The sequence below is a fragment of the Rhipicephalus microplus genome, chromosome 2 (genome assembly GCF_043290135.1).
Source record: "Rhipicephalus microplus isolate Deutch F79 chromosome 2, USDA_Rmic, whole genome shotgun sequence".
In the NCBI taxonomy this organism is placed as follows: Eukaryota; Metazoa; Arthropoda; class Arachnida; order Ixodida; family Ixodidae; genus Rhipicephalus; species Rhipicephalus microplus.
In genome coordinates, this window is record NC_134701.1 from 199,336,879 (window position 1) to 199,352,074 (window position 15,196).

Sequence of the window (15,196 nt, forward strand, 5' to 3'; positions counted from 1 at the left end):
TTTGTACTAGTTGGTACCGGTTATGCAAATAGTTTTGTAATAGCTTAAGGGTGACCCCACGTATGCCGTACCGTGATAGTTTCCGTAACAATATATCATAATGTATTGAGTCAAAGGCTTTTTTTAAGTCCAAAAATAAACCAAGCGTAAATTTCTTATTTTCCATATTTGTAATTATTTGATCTTTAATAATCGTTAACGCTTTTTCAGTAGACTTGTTTTTCTGAAAACCATACTGACATGTTGTGATGATGCCATATTTATTGAAAAAGGATAACAACCTGTCGTGAATAACGCCTTCAAAAACCTTTGATAATGTCGAGAGTACTGAAACGGGTCTATAATTTGACATATTATTAATGCCACCTCCTTTGTAAATTGGGGTTACCCTTGCAACTTTTAACTGTGCCGGAAACACGCCTGTTTTCAGTACAAGATTTACTATGTAAGCAAGCGCCTCGGATATTAGCGGACATATCAACTTTAGTTCAGCTGCGGTGATTTCGTCTATCCCTGGCGTCACATTGCTCTTAAGTTTTTTTATTAGGTTAGCTATCTCAGCACTGTCAGTAGGAAGCATAAAGATTGAATTCTGCATAGCTGTTGTTTCTTCGAAACACGAGTCATCTTCTCTTTCAGAAAAACCACTATACGCGCCCGCATTGACGAAATGACGATTTATAGCATTGGCTAGGTTCTCTCCACGCAGCACCCCGTTTTCCTCTTGCATTTCTGTGACGTCATGTCTTGCTTTCTTTCTCCCAGTAAGGGCATCCACTGTTTCCCAGACCCTTCTTGGGTTATCACATATGTTCTGAAATTTTTTCTGATAATATTCTCGTTTAGCCTTTTTTAAGTCTGATGTAAGTGCGTTGCGGTATTTTTTGTACTCGGCAAATGCTTCGGGTTCTCGTAGGCTTAAAAAATTTTTAAAAAGGCCATTTTTTATTTGAATACGTTTATAAAGCGAGCAGTCTATCCAAGGTTTCCGGCAAGTTTTTCTCTTTCGAAAAGAGACTTCTTTCCTAGGAAATGCCGTGTTGTAACAGTGACGTAATGCATTCAAAAAACCATTATAGGCCTCATCAGCATCTTTTATCTTATATATATCATTCCAATCTACTGCTTTGACGAGCTGAAAGAATAAGTTCTTACTTTCACTATTTATGTTGCGTCGGACGAATGTTTCCTTCTGTTGCTTTTGGTGTTTCAATAACAAGGGTATGTAACAGAAAACTGGCAAATGGTCGCTAAGATCACTTGACACGATACCGCTTATGATCTCCGCTGGGTTCGAATTTGTAACGCATATATCGAGTAATGTTGCACTGTCCCTGGTCACTCTGGTAGGGGAACATACATGATTTACACAACCAAACGCAGAAAGCAGTGTCTCAAAATGTACGGCGGGCGTATCGTTTGCAGCAAGATTGATATTAATGTCCCCCATGATAACATAAGAAGTGTTGTGAAGTAATGGGGAAGATAGGAGTGTGTCTATAAACTCTAAAAAACGTGTTTTGTGCCCTTGAGGCGGCCTATAAATGACAATCGCTACAAGTTTATCAACCTTTATAGCCAAACATTCAAAATCTGTTGTGATTACCGACAGTTCTAGTTTTTCATGGGTATATTTTTCTTTTAAATAAATTGCAACTCCGCCTCCTTTTCTGTCCGCGCGACAAAGATGCTCAGATCGATATCCAGGAAAACTTGGGACATTATTATCATCGGTTAACCACGTTTCAGTGAACATGAGCATATCAAAGTTTATTGCCGCGGTGTCTAGAAAAATGCTTATGTCGTCCATTTTACTTCTAATACTCCTGGCATTCACATGTAAAGCAGAAAGGAAATTTTTATTTTGTGGATAACACGATTTTAAATCAAGAACATTGTAATACTTATGAGTTTCATTGAAAACACTCATAGTGAACAACGAAAAACAGCATTGGTACACGCAAGATACACTCAACAAAACTCAGCACATTTTTTCTATGTCATCTTGACAGGTCACATTAACCACAGCAGAAGATTCATCCTTACGGGCAAGCACTCTACCACCAGAAGTCCAGACAAACTTCCATTGTTTTTCCTTTTTCCTTTGGATGGCGGCTGAAAGCAGCGCCTTGTTAGCTTGAGTTAGGTGCTCATTTACAAAAATAGCAGCCCCTGGTCTAAGACCAAGCATTGAAGTGTCTAATCTCCTCTTTCTACATTTAGCCAGAAAATCATTCCTCTTTCCACGCCTGACGAACCGAACAAGAATGTTCTGAATTGTAGGTTTTGGCGTGCGAACCCAGTGACAAATGTCAATATCTGACGTGTCAACGGTCTCACCCACGCTATCCCCAATCTTTTGAAGAATACTGAGAGCATCACTACCAGGTGGTATGCCTTTAATCTCCAGGTTATTTGAACGCTGATACTGCTCTAGCTCATCACACTTCTTCGACAGGCGCTCATTCTCTGTCTTTAGTTTCCTGTTTTCACTAAGCAGTTCCTTTATTTCCTGCCTTAATGTCCTGATATCTTCTGCGACGTCTTTAACATCATTGCATACATCAGAACAAAAAGACACTCCCTCTTTCAGTTCCTTCATTTCTACCCGGAAATCACGTTTGAAGTTCTCAAACGCCCTGAACAGGTCACGTATCTCTTTAGAATCTGAAGTATCTTTTCCAGAGCCCTTACTTCCCATTTCCAAAATGTCATGCATAACAACAGCAAAGACGCTATGTTCGGCAGCAGTGCACTCCTATGCCAGAGAAACAAATGGGACTAGCCTCACCTGCAAAAGCAGTAGATTGAGCGTCAGAGGTACGCCTTTCTTGTGCACTGCTGCCGAACTAAGCGAGCCGCAGGATTCCGCCGTCTTTTCTACTGTTCGCCGTCACTCCCTCCGTGTCAGCTGACTTGATAGGCTCATGCGCCGAAATGGCTGCGCAGAAACGCCGAAGCGATGTCCGGGGGCCAGCGTGTCTTGCTTGTTCGTTGACGAAACGGCAGTATTTCCACGAGGCTCGGTAGGCCGACTTGGCAGGGAAATCTGCAAAAGCAGTAGATTGAGCGTCAGAGGTACGCCTTTCTTGTGCACTGCTGCCGAACTAAGCGAGCCGCAGGATTCCGCCGTCTTTTCTACTGTTCGCCGTCACTCCCTCCGTGTCAGCTGACTTGATAGGCTCATGCGCCGAAATGGCTGCGCAGAAACGCCGAAGCGATGTCCGGGGGCCAGCGTGTCTTGCTTGTTCGTTGACGAAACGGCAGTATTTCCACGAGGCTCGGTAGGCCGACTTGGCAGGGAAATCTGCAAAAGCAGTAGATTGAGCGTCAGAGGTACGCCTTTCTTGTGCACTGCTGCCGAACTCCCTGATTCGTGAGAGCTCTGCACAGCTGTGCTTGTGGTGTAGTGGTTATGACATCCGCTTCACACACGGAAGGCCCCAGGTTCAATCCCTGCAGGCACAAGAGCGTTTCTTTTTTAGTTTCAATATACGTCATTGAACAAAGACTCATTCATGAGAGCTCTGCACAGCTGTGCTTGTGGTGTAGTGGTTATCACATCCGCTTCACACGCGGAAGGCCCCAGGTTCGATGCCTGGCAGGCACAGGAGCATTTATTTTTTAATTTCAATATACGTCATTGAACAAAGACTCATTCATGAGATCTCTGCACAGCTGTGCTTGTGGTGTAGTGGTTATCACATCCGCCTTACACGCGGAAGGCCCCAGGTTCGATTCCTGGCAGGCACAAGAGCACTTCTTTTTTTACAGTTTCAATATACGTCATTGAACAAAGGCTCAATCGTGAAAGCTCTGCACAGCTGTGCTTGTGGTGTAGCGGTTATCACATCCGCCTAACACGCGGAAGGCCCCAGGTTCGATTCCTGGCAGGCACAAGAGCACTTCTTTTTTTACAGTTTCAATATACGTCATTGAACAAAGGCTCAATCGTGAAAGCTCTGCACAGCTGTGCTTGTGGTGTAGTGGTTATGACATCCGCTTCACACACGGAAGGCCCCATGTTCAATCCCTGGCAGGCACAAGAGCATTTCTTTTTTTTTAATTTCAATATACGTCATTGAACAAAGACTTAATCGTGAGAACTCTGCACAGCTGTGCTTGTGGTGTAATGGTTATCACATCCGCCTAACACGCGGAAGGCCCCAGGTTCGATCCCTGGCAGGCACAAGAGCGTTTCTTTTTTAGTTTCAATATACGTCATTGAACAAAGACTCATTCATGAGAGCTCTGCACAGCTGTGCTTGTGGTGTAGTGGTTATCACATCCGCTTCACACGCGGAAGGCCCCAGGTTCGATGCCTGGCAGGCACAGGAGCATTTATTTTTTAATTTCAATATACGTCATTGAACAAAGACTCATTCATGAGATCTCTGCACAGCTGTGCTTGTGGTGTAGTGGTTATCACATCCGCCTTACACGCGGAAGGCCCCAGGTTCGATCCCTGGCATGCACAAGAGCACTTCTTTTTTACAGTTTCAATATACGTCATTGAACAAACGCTCATTTGTGAGACCTCTGCACAGCTGTGCTTGTGGTGTAGCGGTTGTCACATCCGCCTAACACGCGGAAGGCCCCAGGTTCGATCCCTGGCAGGCACAAGAGCACTTCTTTTTTTACAGTTTCAATATACTTCATTGAACAAAGACTCCTTCGTGTCACTTGGCACAGCTGTTTCGTGTGGTGTAGCGGTTATCACATCCGCCTAACACGCGGAAGGCCCGAGGTTCGATCCCTGTCAGGCACAAGAGCACTTCTTTTTTTACAGTTTCAATATGCTTCATTGAACAAAGACTCATTCGTGTCCCTCAGCACAGCTGTGCTTGTGGTTTAGCGGTTATCTCATCCGCCTAACACGCGGAAAGCTCCAGCCAGGTTCGATCCCTGGCAGGCACAAGAGCACTTCTTTTTTACAGTTTCAATATACGTCATTGAACAAAGACTCATTCGTGAGAGCTCTGGAAAGCTGTGCTTTTGGTGTAGCGGTTATCACATCCGCCTAACACGCGGTAGGTCCCAGGTTCGATCCCTGGCAGGCACAAGAGCACTTCTTTTTTACAGTTTCAGTATACGTCATTGAACAAAGACTCATTCATGAGAGCTCTGTACAGCTGTGCTTGTGGTGTAGTGGTTATCACATCCGCTTAACACGCGGAAGGCCCCAGGTTCGATCCGTGGCAGGCACAAGAGCGCTTCCTTTTTTACAGTTTCAATATGCTTCATTGAACAAAGGCTCATTTGTGAGACCTCTGCACAGCTGTGCTTGTGGTGTAGCGGTTGTCACATCCGCCCAACACGCGGAAGGCCCCAGGTTCGATCCCTGGCAGGCACAAGAGCACTTCTTTTTTTACAGTTTCAATATACTTCATTGAACAAAGACTCCTTCGTGTAACTTTGCACAGCTGTTTCGTGTGATGTAGCGGTTATCACATCCGCCTAACACGCGGAAGGCCCGAGGTTCAATCCCTGGCAGGCACAAGAGCACTTCTTTTTTACAGTTTCAATATGCTTCATTGAACAAAGACTCATTCGTGTCCCTCTGCACAGCTGTGCTTGTGGTGTAGCGGTTATCTCATCCGCCTAACACGCGGAAGGCTCCAGCCAGGTTCGATCCTGGCAGGCACAAGAGCACTCCTTTTTTACAGTTTCAATATACGTCATTAAACAAAGGCTCATTCGTGAGAGCTCTGCAAAGCTGTGCTTGTGGTGTAGCGGTTATCACATCCGCCTAACACGCGGAAGGTCCCAGGTTGGATCCCTGGCAGGCACAAGAGCACTTCCTTTTTACAGTTTCAAAATGCTTCATTGAACAAAGCCTCATTCGTGAGATCTCTGCACAGCTGTGCTTGTGGTGTAGTGTTGATCACACCCGCCTTATGCGCGGAAGGCACCAGGTTCGATCCCTGACAGGCACAAGAGCACTTCTGTTTTACAGTTTCAATATACGTCATTGAACAAAGGCTCATTCGTGAGAGCTCTTCAAAGCTGTGCTTGTGGTGTAGCGGTTATCACATCCGCCTAACACGCGGAAGGTCCCAGGTTCGATCCCTGGCAGGCACAAGAGCACTTCTTTTTTACAGTTTCAATATACGTCATTGAACAAAGACTCATTCGTGAGAGCTCTGGAAAGCTGTGCTTTTGGTGTAGCGGTTATCACATCCGCCTAACACGCGGTAGGTCCCAGGTTCGATCCCTGGCAGGCACAAGAGCACTTCTTTTTTACAGTTTCAGTATACGTCATTGAACAAAGACTCATTCATGAGAGCTCTGTACAGCTGTGCTTGTGGTGTAGTGGTTATCACATCCGCTTAACACGCGGAAGGCCCCAGGTTCGATCCGTGGCAGGCACAAGAGCGCTTCCTTTTTTACAGTTTCAATATGCTTCATTGAACAAAGGCTCATTTGTGAGACCTCTGCACAGCTGTGCTTGTGGTGTAGCGGTTGTCACATCCGCCCAACACGCGGAAGGCCCCAGGTTCGATCCCTGGCAGGCACAAGAGCACTTCTTTTTTTACAGTTTCAATATACTTCATTGAACAAAGACTCCTTCGTGTAACTTTGCACAGCTGTTTCGTGTGATGTAGCGGTTATCACATCCGCCTAACACGCGGAAGGCCCGAGGTTCAATCCCTGGCAGGCACAAGAGCACTTCTTTTTTACAGTTTCAATATGCTTCATTGAACAAAGACTCATTCGTGTCCCTCTGCACAGCTGTGCTTGTGGTGTAGCGGTTATCTCATCCGCCTAACACGCGGAAGGCTCCAGCCAGGTTCGATCCTGGCAGGCACAAGAGCACTCCTTTTTTACAGTTTCAATATACGTCATTAAACAAAGGCTCATTCGTGAGAGCTCTGCAAAGCTGTGCTTGTGGTGTAGCGGTTATCACATCCGCCTAACACGCGGAAGGTCCCAGGTTGGATCCCTGGCAGGCACAAGAGCACTTCCTTTTTACAGTTTCAAAATGCTTCATTGAACAAAGCCTCATTCGTGAGATCTCTGCACAGCTGTGCTTGTGGTGTAGTGTTGATCACACCCGCCTTATGCGCGGAAGGCACCAGGTTCGATCCCTGACAGGCACAAGAGCACTTCTGTTTTACAGTTTCAATATACGTCATTGAACAAAGGCTCATTCGTGAGAGCTCTTCAAAGCTGTGCTTGTGGTGTAGCGGTTATCACATCCGCCTAACACGCGGAAGGTCCCAGGTTCGATCCCTGGCAGGCACAAGAGCACTTCTTTTTTACAGTTTCAATATACGTCATTGAACAAAGACTCATTCATGAGAGCTCTGCACAGCTGTGTTTGTGGTGTAGAGTTTATCACATCTGCCTTACGCGCGGAAGGCACCAGGTTCGATCCCTGGCAGGCACGAGAGCATTTCTTTTTTTTTACAGTTTCAATATACGTCTTTGAACAAAGACTAATTCTTGAGAGCTCTGCACAGCTGTACTTGTGGTGTAGTGGTTATCACACCCACTTAACATGCGGAAGGCCCCAGGTTCTATCCCTGGCAGGCACAAGAGCACTTCTTCTTTACAGTTTCAATATACGTCATTGAACAAAGGCTCATTCGTGAGAGCGCTGCACAGTTGTGCTTGTGGTGTAGTGATTATCACATCCGCTTCACACACGGAAGGCCGCAGGTTCAATCCCTGGCAGGTACAAGAGCATTTCTTTTTTTAATTTCAATATACGTCATTGAACAAAGACTTAATCGTGAGAGCTCTGCACAGCTGTGCTTGTAGTGTAATGGTTATCACATCCGCCTAACACGCGGAAGGCACCAGGTTCGATCTCTGGCAGGCACGAGAGCATTTCTTTTTTTACAGTTTCAATATACGTCATTGAACAAAGACTCATTCATGAGAGCAATGCACAGCTGTGCTTGTGGTGTAGCGGTTATCACATCCGCCTAACACGCGGAAGGCCCCAGGTTCGATCCCTGGCAGGCACAAGAGTACTTCTTTTTTTACAGTTTCAATATACGTCATTGAACAAAGACTCAATCGTGAGAGCTCTGCACAGCTGCGCTTGTGGTGTAGTGGTCATCACAACCGCCTAACACGCGGAAGGCCCCCGGTTCGATCCCTGGCAGGCACAAGAGCACTTCTTTTTTAGTTTCAATATACGTCATTGAACAAAGGCTCATTCGTGAGAGCTCTGCACAGCTGTGCTTGTGGTGAAGTGGTTATCACATCCACCTAATACGCGAAAGGCCCCAGGTTCGATCTCTGGCAGGCACAAGAGCACTTCCTTTTTAGAGTTTCAATATACGTCAATGAACAAAGGTTCATTCGTGAGAGCTCTGCAAAGCTGTGCTTGTGGTGTAGCGGTTATCACATCCGCCTAACACGCGGAAGGCCCCAGGTTCGATTCCTGGCAGGCACAAGAGCACTTCTTTTTTTACAGTTTCAATATACGTCATTGAACAAAGACTCAATCGTGAGAGCTCTGCACAGCTGTGCTTGTGGTGTAGTGGTTATCACATCCGCTTCACACACGGAAGGCCCCAGGTTCAATCCCTGGCAGGCACAAGAGCATTTCTTTTTTTTTAATTTCAATATATGTCATTGAACAAAGACTTAATCGTGAGAACTCTGCACAGCTGTGCTTGTGGTGTAATGGTTATCACATCCGCCTAACACGCGGAAGGCCCCAGGTTCGATCCCTGGCAGGCACAAGAGCGTTTCTTTTTTGGTTTCAATGTACGTCATTGAACAAAGACTCATTCATGAGAGTTCTGCACAGCTTTGCTTGTGGTGTAGTGGTTATCACATCCGCTTCACACGCGGAAGGCCCCAGGTTCGATTCCTGGCAGGCACAAGAGCACTTCTTTTTTTACAGTTTCAATATACGTCATTGAACAAACGCTCATTTGTGAGACCTCTGCACAGCTGTGCTTGTGGTGTAGCGGTTGTCACATCCGCCTAACACGCGGAAGGCCCCAGGTTCGATCCCTGGCAGGCACAAGAGCACTTCTTTTTTTACAGTTTCAATATACTTCATCGAACAAAGACTCCTTCGTGTCACTTTGCACAGCTGTTTCGTGTGGTGTAGCGGTTATCACATCCGCCTAACACGCGGAAGGCCCGAGGTTCGATCCCTGTCAGGCACAAGAGCACTTCTTTTTTTACAGTTTCAATATGCTTCATTGAACAAAGACTCATTCGTGTCCCTCAGCACAGCTGTGCTTGTGGTGTACCGGTTATCTCATCCGCCTAACACGCGGAAGGCTCCAGCCAGGTTGGCTCCCTGGCAGGCACAAGAGCACTTCTTTTTTACAGTTTCAATATACGTCATTGAACAAAGGCTCATTCGTGAGAGCTCTGCAAAGCTGTGCTTTTGGTGTAGCGGTTATCACATCCGCCTAACACGCGGAAGGTCCCAGGTTCGATCCCTGGAGGGCACAAGAGCACTTCTTTTTTACAGTTTCAGTATACGTCATTGAACAAAGACTCATTCATGAGAGCTCTGCACAGCTGTGCTTGTGGTGTAGTGGTTTTCACATCCGCTTAACACGCGGAAGGCCCCAGGTTCGAACCGTGGCAGGCACAAGAGCGCTTCCTTTTTTGCAGTTTCAATATGCTTCATTGAACAAAGCCTCATTCGTGAGATCTATGCACAGCTGTGCTTGTGGTGTAGTGTTTATCACACCCGCCTTATGCGCGGAAGGCACCAGGTTCGATCTCTGGCAGGCACAAGAGCACTTCCTTTTTACAGTTTCAATATACGTCAATGAACAAAGGTTCATTCGTGAGAGCTCTGCACAGCTGTGCTTGTGGTGTAGCGGTTATCACATCCGCCTAACACGCGGAAGGCCCCAGGTTCGATCCCTGGCAGGCACAAGAGCACTTCTTTTTTACAGTTTCACTATACGTCTTTGAACAAAGACTCAATCGTGAGAGCTCTGCACAGCTGTGCTTGTGGTGTAGTGGTTATCACATCCGCTTCACACGCAGAAAGCCCCAGGTTCAATCCCTAGCAGGCACAAGAGCATTTTTTTATTTTAAAATACGTCATTGAACAAAGACTTAATCGTGAGAGATCTGCACAGCTGTGCTTGTGGTCTAGTGGTTATCACATCCGCCTAACACGCGGAAGACCCCAGGTTCGATCCCTGGCAGGCACAGGAGCGTTTCTTTTTTAGTTTCAATATACGTCATTCAACAAAGACTCATTCATGAGAGCTCTGCACAGCTGTGCTTGTGGTGTAGTGGTTATCACATCCGCTTCACACGCGGAAGGCCGCAGGTTCGATGCCTGACAGGCACAGGAGCATTTATTTTTTAATTTCAATATACGTCATTGAACAAAGACTCAATCGTGAGAGCTCTGCACAGCTGTGCTTGTGGTGTAGTGGTTATCACATCCGCCTTATACGCGGAAGGCCCCAGGTTGGATCCCTGGCATGCACAAGAGCACTTCATTTTTACAGTTTCAATATACGTCATTGAACAAAGGCTCATTTGTGAGACCTCTGCACAGCTGTGCTTGTGGTGTAGCGGTTATCTCATTCGCCTAACACGCGGAAGGCTCCAGCCAGGTTCGATCCTGGCAGGCACAAGAGCACTTCTTTTTTACAGTTTCAATATACGTCATTGAACAAAGGCTCATTCATGAGAGCTCTGCACAGCTGTGCTTGTGGTGTAGTGGTTATCACATCCGCTTAACACGCGGAAGGCCCCAGGTTCGATCCGTGGCAAGCACAAGAGCACTTCCTTTTTTACAGTTTCAAAATGCTTCATTGAACAAAGCCTCATTCGTGAGATCTCTGCACAGCTGTGCTTGTGGTGTAGTGTTTATCACACCCGCCTTATGCGCGGAAAGCACCAGGTTCGATCCCTGACAGGCACAAGAGCACTTCTGTTTTACAGTTTCAATATACGTCATTCAACAAAGGCTCATTCGTGAGAGCTCTTCAAAGCTGTGCTTGTGGTGTAGCGGTTATCACATCCGCCTAACACGCGGAAGGTCCCAGGTTCGATCCCTGGCAGGCACAAGAGCACTTCTTTTTTACAGTTTCAATATACGTCATTGAACAAAGACTCATTCATGAGAGCTCTGCACAGCTGTGTTTCTGGTGTAGAGTTTATCACATCTGCCTTACGCGCGGAAGGCACCAGGTTCGATCCCTGGCAGGCACGAGAGCATTTCTTTTTTTTACAGTTTCAATATACGTCTTTGAACAAAGACTAATTCTTTAGAGCTCTGCACAGCTGTACTTGTGGTGTAGTGGTTATCACACCCACTTAAAACGCGGAAGTCCCCAGGTTCGATCCCTGGCAGGCACAAGAGCACTTCTTTTTTTACAGTTTCAATATACGTCATTGAACAAAGACTCAATCGTGAGAGCTCTGCACAGCTGCGCTTGTGGTGTAGTGGTTATCACATCCGCCTAACACGCGGAAGGCCCCAGGTTCGATCCCTGGCAGGCACAAGAGCACTTCTTTTTTTACAGTTTCAATATACTTTATTGAACAAAGACTCATACGTGTCGCTCTGCACAGCTGTGCTTGTGGTGTAGCGGTTATCACATCCGCCTAACACGCGGACGGCCCCAGGTTTGATCCCTGGCAGGCACAAGAGCACTTCTTTTTTTACTGTTTCAATATACGTCATTGAACAAAGACTCAATCGTGAGAGCTCTGCACAGCTGTGCTTGTGGTGTAGTGGTTATCACATCCGCTTCACACGCGGAAGGCCCCAGGTTACATCCCTGGCAGGCACAACAGCATTTCTTTTTTTTAATTTCAATATACGTTATTGAACAAAGACTCAATCGTGAGAGCTCTGCACAGCTGTGCTTGTGGTGTAGTGGTTATCACATCCGCCTAACACGCGGAAGGCCCCAGGTTCGATCCCTGGCAGGCACAAGAGCGTTTCTTTTTTTAGTTTCAATATACGTCATTGAACAAAGAGTCATTCATGAGAGCTCTGCACAGCTGTGCTTGTGGTGTAGTTGTTATCACATCCGCTTCACACGCGGAAGGCCCCAGGTTCGATTCCTGGCAGGCACAGGAGCATGTATTTTTTAATTTCAATATACTTCATTGAACAAAGGCTCATTCTTGAGAGCTCTGCACAGCTGTGCTTGTGGTGTAGTGGTTGTCACATCCACCTAATACGCGAAAGGCCCCAGGTTCGATCTCTGGCAGGCACCAGAGCACTTCCTTTTTACAGTTTCAATATACGTCAATGAACAAAGGTTCATTCGTGAGAGCTCTGCACAGCTGTGCTTGTGGTGTAGCGGTTACCACATCCGCCTAACACGCGGAAGGCCCCAGGTTCGATCCCTGCCATGCACAAGAGCACCGCTTTTTTACCGTTTCAATATACTTCATTGAACAAAGGTTGATTCGTGAGAGCTCTGCACAGCTGTGCTTGTGGTGTAGCGGTTACCACATCCGCCTAACACGCGGAAGGCCCCAGGTTCGATCCCTGCCATGCACAAGAGCACTTCTTTTTTTACAGTTTCAATATACTTCATTGAACAAAGACTCCTTCGTGTAACTTTGTACAGCTGTTTCGTGTGATGTAGCGGTTATCACATCCGCCTAACACGCGGAAGGCCCGAGGTTCCATCCCTGGCAGGCACAAGAGCACTTCTTTTTTACAGTTTCAATATGCTTCATTGAACAAAGACTCATTCGTGTCCCTCTGCACAGCTGTGCTTGTGGTGTAGCGGTTATCTCATCCGCCTAACACGCGGAAGGCTCCAGCCAGGTTCGATCCTGGCAGGCACAAGAGCACTTCTTTTTTACAGTTTCAATATACGTCATTAAACAAAGGCTCATTCGTGAGAGCTCTGCAAAACTGTGCTTGTGGTGTAGCGGTTATCACATCCGCCTAACACGCGGAAGGTTCCAGGTTGGATCCCTGGCAGGCACAAGAGCACTTCTTTTTTACAGTTTCAGTATACGTCATTGAACAAAGACTCATTCATGAGAGCTCTGCACAGCTGTGCTTGTGGTGTAGTGGTTATGACATCCGCTTAACACGCGGAAGGCCCCAGGTTCGATCCGTGGCTGGCACAAGAGCACTTCCTTTTTTACAGTTTCAAAATGCTTCATTGAACAAAGCCTCATTCGTGAGATCTCTGCACAGCTGTGCTTGTGGTGTAGTGTTTATCACACCCGCCTTATGCGCGGAAGGCACCAGGTTCGATCCCTGACAGGCACAAGAGCACTTCTGTTTTACAGTTTCAATATACGTCATTGAACAAAGGCTCATTCGTGAGAGCTCTTCAAAGCTGTGCTTGTGGTGTAGCGGTTATCACATCCGCCTAACACGCGGAAGGTCCCAGGTTCGATCCCTGGCAGGCACAAGAGCACTTATTTTTTACAGTTTCAATATACGTCATTGAACAAAGACTCATTCATGAGAGCTCTGCACAGCTGTGTTTGTGGTGTAGAGTTTATCACATCTGCCTTACGCGCGGAAGGCACCAGGTTCGATCCCTGGCAGGCACGAGAGCATTTCTTTTTTTTTACAGTTTCAATATACGTCTTTGAACAAAGACTAATTCTTGAGAGCTCTGCACAGATGTACTTGTGGTGTAGTGGATTCCACTTCCGGCCACCGTAGTGTACGGACGTGGCGGCATGAGCTCCGGCGATATCGGAGCGGCATCAACGGCCCAGCTCGGTCGTGGTACCAGGAACATGGACGAATCGTCACAGGATTATCAGATTATTTTGCCCCGACTGCCATCAAATGATTCAACGCTGCATACTGTCTTTTTGCACGCTGATATCAAGGCGCGGCCGTATCGCGTTGAGGATTTCAGGGACGCTCTTATTCGTTTGGCTTTGCTTCCCGAGGTTGCTGCCTTGGGGGCGTACCAAATGAATCATGTTTGGGCCATCACTTTCAAGGACGAGGAGGGCAAGAAGAGAATACTCGCTGCTGGGGACATTGTGGTGAAGAACCAGCGCTGTATCACTATCGACCCTAACCACCAGGATACGAAGCTGAAGATACACTGGCTACTGTTTAACGTTCCTGACGACGAGGTGAGGGCAGCGTTGGCTCCTTATGGCAAGGTGAACGAAATAGTGCGAGAGCGCTGGCGCGTGTACGGATGCACCGACAAAGGCTCTTCGACGCGAGTGGTGAGCATCAGGCTCAAAGCTGGCCTCACGGTGGATGACCTCCCACATCAGTTGCGGATTGCCGGAGACCTCACGCTAGTTGTCGTCGCGGGAAGAGCACCGTTATGCCTGCGTTGCCGCGGAACAGGTCATATTAGGAGGGATTGCCGAGCCCCACGTTGTACAGTGTGTCGGCGTTTTGGGCATAATGAGAGCGGCTGTATGAGAACATATGCAAGTGTAGCAGGGCCCGCGGGAGGCGAAGAACTTTCCGAGCATCACATGGACGAGGCTGAAGCAGAAGAGCTGATAGGGGCGCGTCGGGAGGAACCGAAACCCAAGTTGACGCCCCTTACGCCACGCCCCACAGGTGCTGAGACGACGTCTAACAAAGACAAGGGTTCTACAAAAGACGTGCAATCCACGAGGAACACACAAGATATAACGGCGCTTGCAGCACAGGAAGAAATGTCGGAAAACATGGACACGTCAAATACATGTAAAAGGCCCAGGGAAGAGGCGGAAGGCAAGAAGGCTGCTACAACGAAAGAAGTGGAGGAACCACCGGCCAAGGCGATGAACGTGCGCCGTAGACCGGCACCTAACATCCTCAGCGAACGTCGAATAGCCGAGAACCTCCCACCAACCCAGGTGCAACAGACACAACTGCCGCAGCAGCAACCAGTGCCGAATCAGCAGGCATTGCATCAGCGACTGACAGATCAACAACAGAAGGGGCCTTCAGCGGGGCCCCCTTCAGATCAAAAGCCCCCGTAAGGTGGGGGTCTGGATTAAGTGACACAAGTATTAACCCGGCGGAAGCACCAACAAATGGAGCGCAGTGGTGAAGTGTGCATAATGTGCTGCGTGAAACGTGCGCGGCGCTCTACTTTTGTGACCAAAAGAAAGGGGACCTATCAGACCATATCGAACCTTGGACCTGATGGTGATAAAGGAGTACCAGAGGTGAGAACCATGTGGCCTGGACGGCCATTCACGTCCTAATGGCTATGAGCGTCGAAGCAGAATTGAGAGTTGCGACTCTCAATGTCAGGGGACTTGCCGCTCGACGAAGGCAGTATCAATT

The 15,196-nt window shown here is 47.3% G+C and overlaps 1 protein-coding gene and 43 non-coding genes across 44 annotated transcripts; all 44 read left to right on the forward strand.

Annotated features, from left to right (window-relative positions):
* Positions 1-3,537: 3,537 nt before the first annotated feature.
* TRNAV-CAC (transfer RNA valine (anticodon CAC)) lies at positions 3,538-3,610 on the forward strand. The gene has a single exon. It is a non-coding gene; the product is annotated as a tRNA-Val (tRNA).
* Positions 3,611-3,680: 70 nt separating this feature from the next.
* Positions 3,681-3,753, forward strand: TRNAV-UAC (transfer RNA valine (anticodon UAC)). The gene has a single exon. It is a non-coding gene; the product is annotated as a tRNA-Val (tRNA).
* A 73-nt stretch (positions 3,754-3,826) lies between these two features.
* On the forward strand, positions 3,827-3,899 carry TRNAV-AAC (transfer RNA valine (anticodon AAC)). Its single transcript has one exon. It is a non-coding gene; the product is annotated as a tRNA-Val (tRNA).
* Positions 3,900-4,118: 219 nt separating this feature from the next.
* Positions 4,119-4,191, forward strand: TRNAV-AAC (transfer RNA valine (anticodon AAC)). The gene has a single exon. It is a non-coding gene; the product is annotated as a tRNA-Val (tRNA).
* Positions 4,192-4,261: 70 nt separating this feature from the next.
* Positions 4,262-4,334, forward strand: TRNAV-CAC (transfer RNA valine (anticodon CAC)). Its single transcript has one exon. It is a non-coding gene; the product is annotated as a tRNA-Val (tRNA).
* Positions 4,335-4,404: 70 nt separating this feature from the next.
* On the forward strand, positions 4,405-4,477 carry TRNAV-UAC (transfer RNA valine (anticodon UAC)). The gene has a single exon. It is a non-coding gene; the product is annotated as a tRNA-Val (tRNA).
* A 72-nt stretch (positions 4,478-4,549) lies between these two features.
* Positions 4,550-4,622, forward strand: TRNAV-AAC (transfer RNA valine (anticodon AAC)). Its single transcript has one exon. It is a non-coding gene; the product is annotated as a tRNA-Val (tRNA).
* A 367-nt stretch (positions 4,623-4,989) lies between these two features.
* Positions 4,990-5,062, forward strand: TRNAV-AAC (transfer RNA valine (anticodon AAC)). Its single transcript has one exon. It is a non-coding gene; the product is annotated as a tRNA-Val (tRNA).
* Positions 5,063-5,134: 72 nt separating this feature from the next.
* TRNAV-AAC (transfer RNA valine (anticodon AAC)) lies at positions 5,135-5,207 on the forward strand. The gene has a single exon. It is a non-coding gene; the product is annotated as a tRNA-Val (tRNA).
* Positions 5,208-5,280: 73 nt separating this feature from the next.
* Positions 5,281-5,353, forward strand: TRNAV-AAC (transfer RNA valine (anticodon AAC)). The gene has a single exon. It is a non-coding gene; the product is annotated as a tRNA-Val (tRNA).
* Positions 5,354-5,718: 365 nt separating this feature from the next.
* TRNAV-AAC (transfer RNA valine (anticodon AAC)) lies at positions 5,719-5,791 on the forward strand. Its single transcript has one exon. It is a non-coding gene; the product is annotated as a tRNA-Val (tRNA).
* Positions 5,792-6,008: 217 nt separating this feature from the next.
* Positions 6,009-6,081, forward strand: TRNAV-AAC (transfer RNA valine (anticodon AAC)). The gene has a single exon. It is a non-coding gene; the product is annotated as a tRNA-Val (tRNA).
* Positions 6,082-6,153: 72 nt separating this feature from the next.
* TRNAV-AAC (transfer RNA valine (anticodon AAC)) lies at positions 6,154-6,226 on the forward strand. Its single transcript has one exon. It is a non-coding gene; the product is annotated as a tRNA-Val (tRNA).
* A 72-nt stretch (positions 6,227-6,298) lies between these two features.
* TRNAV-AAC (transfer RNA valine (anticodon AAC)) lies at positions 6,299-6,371 on the forward strand. The gene has a single exon. It is a non-coding gene; the product is annotated as a tRNA-Val (tRNA).
* A 73-nt stretch (positions 6,372-6,444) lies between these two features.
* On the forward strand, positions 6,445-6,517 carry TRNAV-AAC (transfer RNA valine (anticodon AAC)). Its single transcript has one exon. It is a non-coding gene; the product is annotated as a tRNA-Val (tRNA).
* A 365-nt stretch (positions 6,518-6,882) lies between these two features.
* TRNAV-AAC (transfer RNA valine (anticodon AAC)) lies at positions 6,883-6,955 on the forward strand. Its single transcript has one exon. It is a non-coding gene; the product is annotated as a tRNA-Val (tRNA).
* A 217-nt stretch (positions 6,956-7,172) lies between these two features.
* Positions 7,173-7,245, forward strand: TRNAV-AAC (transfer RNA valine (anticodon AAC)). Its single transcript has one exon. It is a non-coding gene; the product is annotated as a tRNA-Val (tRNA).
* Positions 7,246-7,754: 509 nt separating this feature from the next.
* On the forward strand, positions 7,755-7,827 carry TRNAV-AAC (transfer RNA valine (anticodon AAC)). The gene has a single exon. It is a non-coding gene; the product is annotated as a tRNA-Val (tRNA).
* A 73-nt stretch (positions 7,828-7,900) lies between these two features.
* Positions 7,901-7,973, forward strand: TRNAV-AAC (transfer RNA valine (anticodon AAC)). The gene has a single exon. It is a non-coding gene; the product is annotated as a tRNA-Val (tRNA).
* A 73-nt stretch (positions 7,974-8,046) lies between these two features.
* Positions 8,047-8,119, forward strand: TRNAV-AAC (transfer RNA valine (anticodon AAC)). Its single transcript has one exon. It is a non-coding gene; the product is annotated as a tRNA-Val (tRNA).
* A 215-nt stretch (positions 8,120-8,334) lies between these two features.
* TRNAV-AAC (transfer RNA valine (anticodon AAC)) lies at positions 8,335-8,407 on the forward strand. The gene has a single exon. It is a non-coding gene; the product is annotated as a tRNA-Val (tRNA).
* A 73-nt stretch (positions 8,408-8,480) lies between these two features.
* TRNAV-CAC (transfer RNA valine (anticodon CAC)) lies at positions 8,481-8,553 on the forward strand. Its single transcript has one exon. It is a non-coding gene; the product is annotated as a tRNA-Val (tRNA).
* A 73-nt stretch (positions 8,554-8,626) lies between these two features.
* TRNAV-AAC (transfer RNA valine (anticodon AAC)) lies at positions 8,627-8,699 on the forward strand. Its single transcript has one exon. It is a non-coding gene; the product is annotated as a tRNA-Val (tRNA).
* Positions 8,700-8,769: 70 nt separating this feature from the next.
* On the forward strand, positions 8,770-8,842 carry TRNAV-CAC (transfer RNA valine (anticodon CAC)). Its single transcript has one exon. It is a non-coding gene; the product is annotated as a tRNA-Val (tRNA).
* A 73-nt stretch (positions 8,843-8,915) lies between these two features.
* TRNAV-AAC (transfer RNA valine (anticodon AAC)) lies at positions 8,916-8,988 on the forward strand. Its single transcript has one exon. It is a non-coding gene; the product is annotated as a tRNA-Val (tRNA).
* A 367-nt stretch (positions 8,989-9,355) lies between these two features.
* TRNAV-AAC (transfer RNA valine (anticodon AAC)) lies at positions 9,356-9,428 on the forward strand. Its single transcript has one exon. It is a non-coding gene; the product is annotated as a tRNA-Val (tRNA).
* Positions 9,429-9,500: 72 nt separating this feature from the next.
* On the forward strand, positions 9,501-9,573 carry TRNAV-AAC (transfer RNA valine (anticodon AAC)). The gene has a single exon. It is a non-coding gene; the product is annotated as a tRNA-Val (tRNA).
* A 218-nt stretch (positions 9,574-9,791) lies between these two features.
* On the forward strand, positions 9,792-9,864 carry TRNAV-AAC (transfer RNA valine (anticodon AAC)). Its single transcript has one exon. It is a non-coding gene; the product is annotated as a tRNA-Val (tRNA).
* Positions 9,865-9,936: 72 nt separating this feature from the next.
* Positions 9,937-10,009, forward strand: TRNAV-CAC (transfer RNA valine (anticodon CAC)). The gene has a single exon. It is a non-coding gene; the product is annotated as a tRNA-Val (tRNA).
* Positions 10,010-10,075: 66 nt separating this feature from the next.
* On the forward strand, positions 10,076-10,148 carry TRNAV-AAC (transfer RNA valine (anticodon AAC)). Its single transcript has one exon. It is a non-coding gene; the product is annotated as a tRNA-Val (tRNA).
* Positions 10,149-10,218: 70 nt separating this feature from the next.
* On the forward strand, positions 10,219-10,291 carry TRNAV-CAC (transfer RNA valine (anticodon CAC)). The gene has a single exon. It is a non-coding gene; the product is annotated as a tRNA-Val (tRNA).
* A 70-nt stretch (positions 10,292-10,361) lies between these two features.
* TRNAI-UAU (transfer RNA isoleucine (anticodon UAU)) lies at positions 10,362-10,434 on the forward strand. Its single transcript has one exon. It is a non-coding gene; the product is annotated as a tRNA-Ile (tRNA).
* A 220-nt stretch (positions 10,435-10,654) lies between these two features.
* Positions 10,655-10,727, forward strand: TRNAV-AAC (transfer RNA valine (anticodon AAC)). The gene has a single exon. It is a non-coding gene; the product is annotated as a tRNA-Val (tRNA).
* A 218-nt stretch (positions 10,728-10,945) lies between these two features.
* Positions 10,946-11,018, forward strand: TRNAV-AAC (transfer RNA valine (anticodon AAC)). Its single transcript has one exon. It is a non-coding gene; the product is annotated as a tRNA-Val (tRNA).
* Positions 11,019-11,383: 365 nt separating this feature from the next.
* TRNAV-AAC (transfer RNA valine (anticodon AAC)) lies at positions 11,384-11,456 on the forward strand. Its single transcript has one exon. It is a non-coding gene; the product is annotated as a tRNA-Val (tRNA).
* Positions 11,457-11,528: 72 nt separating this feature from the next.
* Positions 11,529-11,601, forward strand: TRNAV-AAC (transfer RNA valine (anticodon AAC)). Its single transcript has one exon. It is a non-coding gene; the product is annotated as a tRNA-Val (tRNA).
* Positions 11,602-11,674: 73 nt separating this feature from the next.
* Positions 11,675-11,747, forward strand: TRNAV-CAC (transfer RNA valine (anticodon CAC)). The gene has a single exon. It is a non-coding gene; the product is annotated as a tRNA-Val (tRNA).
* A 72-nt stretch (positions 11,748-11,819) lies between these two features.
* On the forward strand, positions 11,820-11,892 carry TRNAV-AAC (transfer RNA valine (anticodon AAC)). Its single transcript has one exon. It is a non-coding gene; the product is annotated as a tRNA-Val (tRNA).
* Positions 11,893-11,963: 71 nt separating this feature from the next.
* TRNAV-CAC (transfer RNA valine (anticodon CAC)) lies at positions 11,964-12,036 on the forward strand. The gene has a single exon. It is a non-coding gene; the product is annotated as a tRNA-Val (tRNA).
* Positions 12,037-12,251: 215 nt separating this feature from the next.
* Positions 12,252-12,324, forward strand: TRNAV-AAC (transfer RNA valine (anticodon AAC)). The gene has a single exon. It is a non-coding gene; the product is annotated as a tRNA-Val (tRNA).
* Positions 12,325-12,396: 72 nt separating this feature from the next.
* TRNAV-AAC (transfer RNA valine (anticodon AAC)) lies at positions 12,397-12,469 on the forward strand. Its single transcript has one exon. It is a non-coding gene; the product is annotated as a tRNA-Val (tRNA).
* A 365-nt stretch (positions 12,470-12,834) lies between these two features.
* On the forward strand, positions 12,835-12,907 carry TRNAV-AAC (transfer RNA valine (anticodon AAC)). The gene has a single exon. It is a non-coding gene; the product is annotated as a tRNA-Val (tRNA).
* Positions 12,908-13,270: 363 nt separating this feature from the next.
* Positions 13,271-13,343, forward strand: TRNAV-AAC (transfer RNA valine (anticodon AAC)). Its single transcript has one exon. It is a non-coding gene; the product is annotated as a tRNA-Val (tRNA).
* A 270-nt stretch (positions 13,344-13,613) lies between these two features.
* On the forward strand, positions 13,614-14,899 carry LOC142786894 (uncharacterized). The gene has a single exon (XM_075884594.1). The coding sequence runs from the start codon at positions 13,621-13,623 to the stop codon at positions 14,884-14,886; it is 1,266 nt and encodes a 421-aa protein (XP_075740709.1). The 5' UTR covers positions 13,614-13,620; the 3' UTR covers positions 14,887-14,899.
* Positions 14,900-15,196: the final 297 nt, after the last annotated feature.

Excerpts from the sequence above, each read along its gene's own strand:
- LOC142786894 (XM_075884594.1), top strand. The coding sequence starts at position 13,621 with ATGAGCTCCGGCGATATCGGAGCGGCATCAACGGCCCAGCTCGGTCGT.